The 6,000-nt window shown below is 38.1% G+C and overlaps 1 protein-coding gene across 1 annotated transcript in view; it reads right to left on the bottom strand.

Annotated features, from left to right (window-relative positions):
- Nucleotides 1–5,694, bottom strand: part of PEX7 (peroxisomal biogenesis factor 7) — a 70,705-nt gene extending 65,011 nt beyond the window's left edge. Inside the window, exons 1-3 of the mRNA XM_039878993.1 lie at nucleotides 5,453–5,694; nucleotides 3,872–3,929; nucleotides 2,838–2,988 (exon numbers count right to left, since the gene is read on the bottom strand). Of these exons, the coding sequence (XP_039734927.1) occupies nucleotides 2,838–2,988; nucleotides 3,872–3,929; nucleotides 5,453–5,582 (339 nt within the window). The 5' untranslated portion in view covers nucleotides 5,583–5,694. The remainder of the gene's footprint in view (nucleotides 1–2,837; nucleotides 2,989–3,871; nucleotides 3,930–5,452) is intronic.
- Between the last annotated feature and the right edge of the window lie 306 nt (nucleotides 5,695–6,000).

The raw sequence follows: 6,000 nt of genomic DNA on the forward strand, positions 1-6,000 counted from the left end.
AGACAAACTTTGAATAAATGCTGTATTTCTCTTTCATTAAAAAAATGCCAAATATTTGGTATTATAATACTGAGCTTTAAGTTGAGCATCAGAAATTCTTTCTCTTAACAGTTTCATGGAGGATGACCTTTATGAGATTCCTACAGTTCTCTATTCATTACCCTGCTTGGTGTAGTTTGATTTTTACTAATGATTTTGAGAAAGACAAGAAGTAATGCTGTGGCACAGAGTGATGGCTGGCTCCCCAAATGGTTTCCTCCTTGCTTACAAAATCCCAGTTTTGTCCTTCAGAGAAAGCTCTGTCCTTCTTCATCCCAGGGGTGAAGCTCATTTAGATGAAGGCAAGAGTGGGCATGTTGCGCTTTTCCAGTCACTGAGACATGAAGAGACATCTCCTATGGGGCTTTAGGGAAGCTTTTCTCAAGATAGGGACATTTTCACTTTTTTTGCAATTTGACCTCTTAGAGTGACGAGATAATACTTGGAACTATAAGAAACACAAGAAGAAAAGAAACCCACTAAGGATAACAGAGTAGAAAGGCAGGAGGAACTTGGGTATTTCAAGGTACTTTCAAGCCCTGAGTCAACCAAGACTGGACCCATTCCACCTCCATACATTTGGTTATGGGAAATAATAAACTCTATTGTCGAATGCATTTTTGTTGGATTTTCTATTATACTAACAGCCAAGGCATCGTAAGTGATATGAATGCTTATTTAAATTTACATTTAAAAAGAAAATGAGGAAAGACAACCTAGAATAATAGCCTGACAAAAACAACATATGTCTTCAGTTCAAAGAAATCAGTTACATAATTATAGAATGATGTAAACCTAGTTTAACAGCAGTTCAAATAACAAAGATCAAGGTACTTGTGGACTCAAAACTATGATGTGGCTGAAAAAAAATGTATAGCCATGTTAGGTAATATTACTAGAACTAGAGGCTCAAGATTATTGTGGCAAAGTCTTATAAAACTCAGTACTGATCATCACGCTTCTGGAATAAATTAGGTATACAACATTAAAAAACAGGAGAGGATGCAAGGGAGTTTACCAAGAGGGTGAAAAATGTAGAGACCACGTAATCTGAGGACAGGTTGAAGAAATTACAAATGCACAGTCTAGAAGAAGGATAACTAAAAAGGGACCTGATGGTTCTTCTGGAAAAGGGACACTGGACTTACTCTCACCATTTCAAAGAAAAGCATTAGAAGCAATAGTTGGTTGATATGGAAGAAAGATCGGGGCTTAAGATTTTCTAACCATTAGAGCGATCTAAAAGTCAAGTAAATTATCACAAGACAGTGAAATTCAATTTCAGTGAAATCAAGTAAGACTGAGAGACCATTGTGAGGAACATTCTAGAACAGTATTTCCCAGAAGGTATTACATATACTACTGATTGTAAAAGAGATGATTTTAACTGGTACATACATTTTATTTTATTCATTATATATTTAACATACATTAAAAAGTAATAAATGTACATACTAAGCCAACAGTCCCATGAATATAACTGTTTTAAGATAAGTGAAATAACTTATCTTAAAGCTCCTTTAAAGGTAAAGCTCCTTTAAAGAAAAACATTAAATCAGTTTATTCTATTTAACATACCTATATTTTACAATGTATTTTATAATCCATTAGTTATAACCCTAGAATTTATATAAACAATACAAGGTACCAAAGATTGAAGAAAAAGAAAACTTTCCAGAGGAAATATATTTTTTAAAAAAGAAAAAAAGCATTAAGATAATTATAATATAATTGGTATAAGGGAATGGCAAAAATCATGAAAATACCACAAAAATGTCTGAATTTCTACATGCCACTCTGGAGATTATTGCATTGAATATCCTGAAACTAAAGTTCCTCCTTTATCAAAGTTGTCTTAGTTCTCAGTGATTCTATGAAAACATGATTGTTTATAACTACAATTATTCAAAGATCTTCACAATAAAATAGAGAAACTAAAATTTTCCATTATTTTCAGTCCTCTTAGAAATATTGATTTTTAACAGCTATAGCTATAAAATGATGTCTAGAATCCAAAGCTAATCTTTTATCACAAAAGTCTAATATTTTTGCATTTAACAAGCATTTACTGAAGGCCTTTCCAGGTCCAGGTGTTGTGGTAGACACAAATCTGAAAGTAAATTTGCAAGTTTTCTCTTAAATAATGTATTGCTACCTCGAGGAAAATTTAAAAACTTTTAAGGTAAAACACCAAAATATCTTTCCCATTATGTTCATTAAAAATATATATGTATTTTTTAAACATATATGTATTTTAATGGCCTGAATGCCAAAGTATTTTCTATGCTACTATACACATACATCCACACAAATACCTGTACACATGAACCAAATTTAGATTTAAAATTTTAGTAAACTCTGCCTCATATTCAGTATTTGATGCTCTTGCTCCAATATATTCTGAAAATCCTTAGGAATCTTACTGAAGGCCTAAAGGCAATTTTGTGATGTCTTTGTGAAGAGTCTGCCTACCTCTATCTTGAGGCAGAGTGTGGCGGGCATATTCTTACAGAGTTAAAGAAAGGATAGGCCCCTCTGTAGACACTGGTGCCTCAGCATGCTTACTACTGGAGGCGTTTTCACTGACTAATGAGAAGCCTGACCTTTTCTTCTTTCCCAGCTCCTTAGGCCTAGAGGTACTTCATGTTTGAATAATCAAATAATAAGTGACATCTAACATGTACGACAAACACTAAAACTTAAACTTCTTGTCCCCTGAAGACATTTTCTCATGTTTGTATGCCCAAATGTATTTCATCCAAAGAAAAACCATATACCCAGAAAGATTCCTTTCCTACCTCCTGAGTGTGTTCCTTGTAGACCTGCAGTGGCCCTGTGGCTTTGGCAGTGTCCCAGAGCTGCAGCGAGCCATCGCCACTACAGGTGACCAGGACATGTTCATTGTTCTCACTCCAGGTCACGTCAAACAAACCATCATTCCAGTCAAAGCTACATCAGGAAAATTAAAACGAAAAAATCTAGTTACATAGGGAGCTAAACATAAAATAACAATTTTACAGAATTTTTAAATTTATCACATTTTAACACATATTATCACACGCGATCTTCACGGCCATGACAGATAAGTAGAGCAGGCACTTGTCATATGCAGACACAAGCTCAGAGAGGTTAAAAGAACAGCCCAGGTCAAACAGCTAGAAAACTGCAAAGTTGATTAAAATTAGGTTTCCCAACTAAATATACAGCACCATTTACATGAGGGCATGCTGCCGCCATACCTGGATGCTTGCTATTTTTGTGGTTCATAGGTGGGACCAGCAAGCACTTTTAAATACTAATTTAGACCAATAATTTCAACTTTTCCCACAAATCCTCACCTGAGCTAGGAGCGGGTGGTTATTTTCTGAAGGCATTTCCTTTCCTTTCTCTACATTTGACTAACACTGATGGAGGTGTTAATGAGTCCAACAGTCATACAGACAAGACATGCATGGAAAGAAAGGGAAGGAGGCACAGATAATCTACAAAATGGATAATTAGCTCCTGAGTGAGTAAAGCTAAACTACATTAAGAAGATGGCAAAGATAGAAACATCACACAACAGTATACTAACTAGTTCATATCTTCTTTATGTGTGTGTAAGTTTTATGATTTATAAACGGACATTAAGAGACAGGCGCTTTAGACGAAAAAATGACAATCAAACTTAATGGCAAAAACACATTCTATACTATGTAAATGCTGAAGTTACTTTTATATTGCAAATTTAAAAATTGGAAGAACGTTATTGATAAAAGATTCAAAACTAATTCTATCAAGTCTTTAATAGCAACAGAGAATACATATGTTAATAATTAGAGAGCCAACTTACCTTCTAAAAAGCCTAAGCCCAGATTCATTTTGATCCAATATTAGCAGAGTTCCACAGCCTAGGGAGAAAAAAATTTGAGGTCATGTGGTTGAACTTGCAGGGGGACCATAAGGTCGAGGAGGGATCAAGCACTAAGTACTAATTTTACTACTACAAATTTCTCCCTAAAGTTATCGAGACATTATTTCAAAATGATCAGATTGTGCTCTCCATTTCCATCTTTCTATATCGTGCTTCAATCATTAAATATTAAACTTATCACCTCACCTATGTTTGGAATCCAAACACAGCCCTAACGGGAGAGAGATATTTGAGTTCATATTCTGGGACTAGACATGTGTCAGACACATTAACCTCCCAAATAGGTATTATCGTCCCTGTTCACAAAGCACAAGCCTCAGGCTTAGAGACTGGAGGGGCTCTGCTTCTTCTATTACAACACACTGCCTAACCAATAAATCTAAAATTTAAAACAAAATACCTGGTGAAATTTACCACATACTTGGTCGTAAAGTGCTGGACACAATACATGTTATTTACCAAAGATGAATTATTTTATTAAGGGACCAGTGTATCTTAAAAAGTTATATGTTATAGGAACCAGGGAGAAAAAAACTCCGATTTTTTAAAAACTACAAACTCCTTTTAAGTTTTTTGAAGGATTTAAAATATCATCACAAACTTACAGGTCTTCGACCTAATCTTGTGGGCAAGGTTACATTCTCATTCCAGAGTAAATCTGTATAATCAAACAATCAAATCCGAGATGCAATTATTGTAAATGTGCAAGCGGTCAGAGCTAATGGTAAAAATATAAAGTAAATATTTCTCTCCTTCTGAATTTTAGAAATCATATTATTTTTTTGGCTGTAGGACCAAACAAAAACTATCAAGAAGTGACATGCAGTGACTTGTTTCACTGAAGTTCGGTGTGTAAATAATAGCTAGGATATGAATTTAAAGAAGAAAAATTAAGAATGGAACTCTGCCTTTTAATCTAGTTTATGACAAGAGACCAGTTAAACCTCAAACGAGTGTTTGCAAATGTCTGTATTCCTCCTAAAACAAAAGATGAGGGCAGAACTTGATTAATTTCATGATGGCAACTGCACAGGAGCATCCGTTTTACGACAACCCGAAGGCAGACTGTAGGGAATGCGGACCGATAAACAGATACTGGGGTGACCCAGAAGACGGTCTTCAAAATGCGGTTGGTCTGGACAGAAAGGTTGGAGGGGCCACAGAGGCTAAACCCACTCTCCATGGAAGCGTGTGCCTGAGGGCAGGGAGAGTCAGATAGCGGTGGACTCGATGTGCTCTTAAGAAATAAGGACATGGGCCACTAGGCACCTTCTATGCGCTACTTCCGCACCGTAACAGGAAAAAAATTGACACTATCACTGTCTCTAGATACATTCCATACTCTGGGAAAAGGAGAGATCAGGAAGCGCCGGTTCCTCTGCTCCCCCCTGGCGTTCAGCTGTGGGGCAGTCTACAGTCTGAAGTGCTTTCCGAGGACCGGGAGAAGCCAGGGCTCGGCTGGAACCCGCCCCCCGCCCAGACGGCGCGGCCCGGCCTCACCCGCGATGCCGTAGTGCTGCGCGGCGGCGCAGGCCAGGCGGCCGGGCAGGTAAGGGGAGAACTCGGCGGCATAGCCGTGACGGCCAGGCACCCGCAGCGTCCGCACCGCTCCGCCGGGCGCCGCGTTCATCCAGCCCACCACCTCCGGGCCTCGACGCCCGGCCGCCAAAGCCTCGCCGACTCGGAGGCGGACGGACCCGACTCCCCTAGAATAGTTAGAGACCCCGGAAGACGAAGAGGAAGTGAGGCGACGCGTTGTCCGTAATGCTGGATTTCTATTGGTCCGCAAATGAAATGGCATTGACGCCAACGGAATCCTTTTTTGTTTGGGGCAAAACAATCTGATTTGCGCCACCTGTAATGAACTACGTGTAACAGGGCAATGATTTGTGAGGTTGGGTGGTGATTTTGACATTTTGTATATTAGCCTCCACTGCGGGGCTATCTGGTTTTTATTAATTCATTGCCCAATATAACGAAGCAATATTATATCGGGCAGGAGTGAAACTAAGGAATTATAATAAGCAACTAAGTTTTTTTTTTTTTTT

This window comes from Pteropus medius, unplaced genomic scaffold (assembly GCF_902729225.1).
Source record: "Pteropus medius unplaced genomic scaffold, Ma_sr-lr_union100, whole genome shotgun sequence".
NCBI classification, from domain to species: Eukaryota; Metazoa; Chordata; class Mammalia; order Chiroptera; family Pteropodidae; genus Pteropus; species Pteropus medius.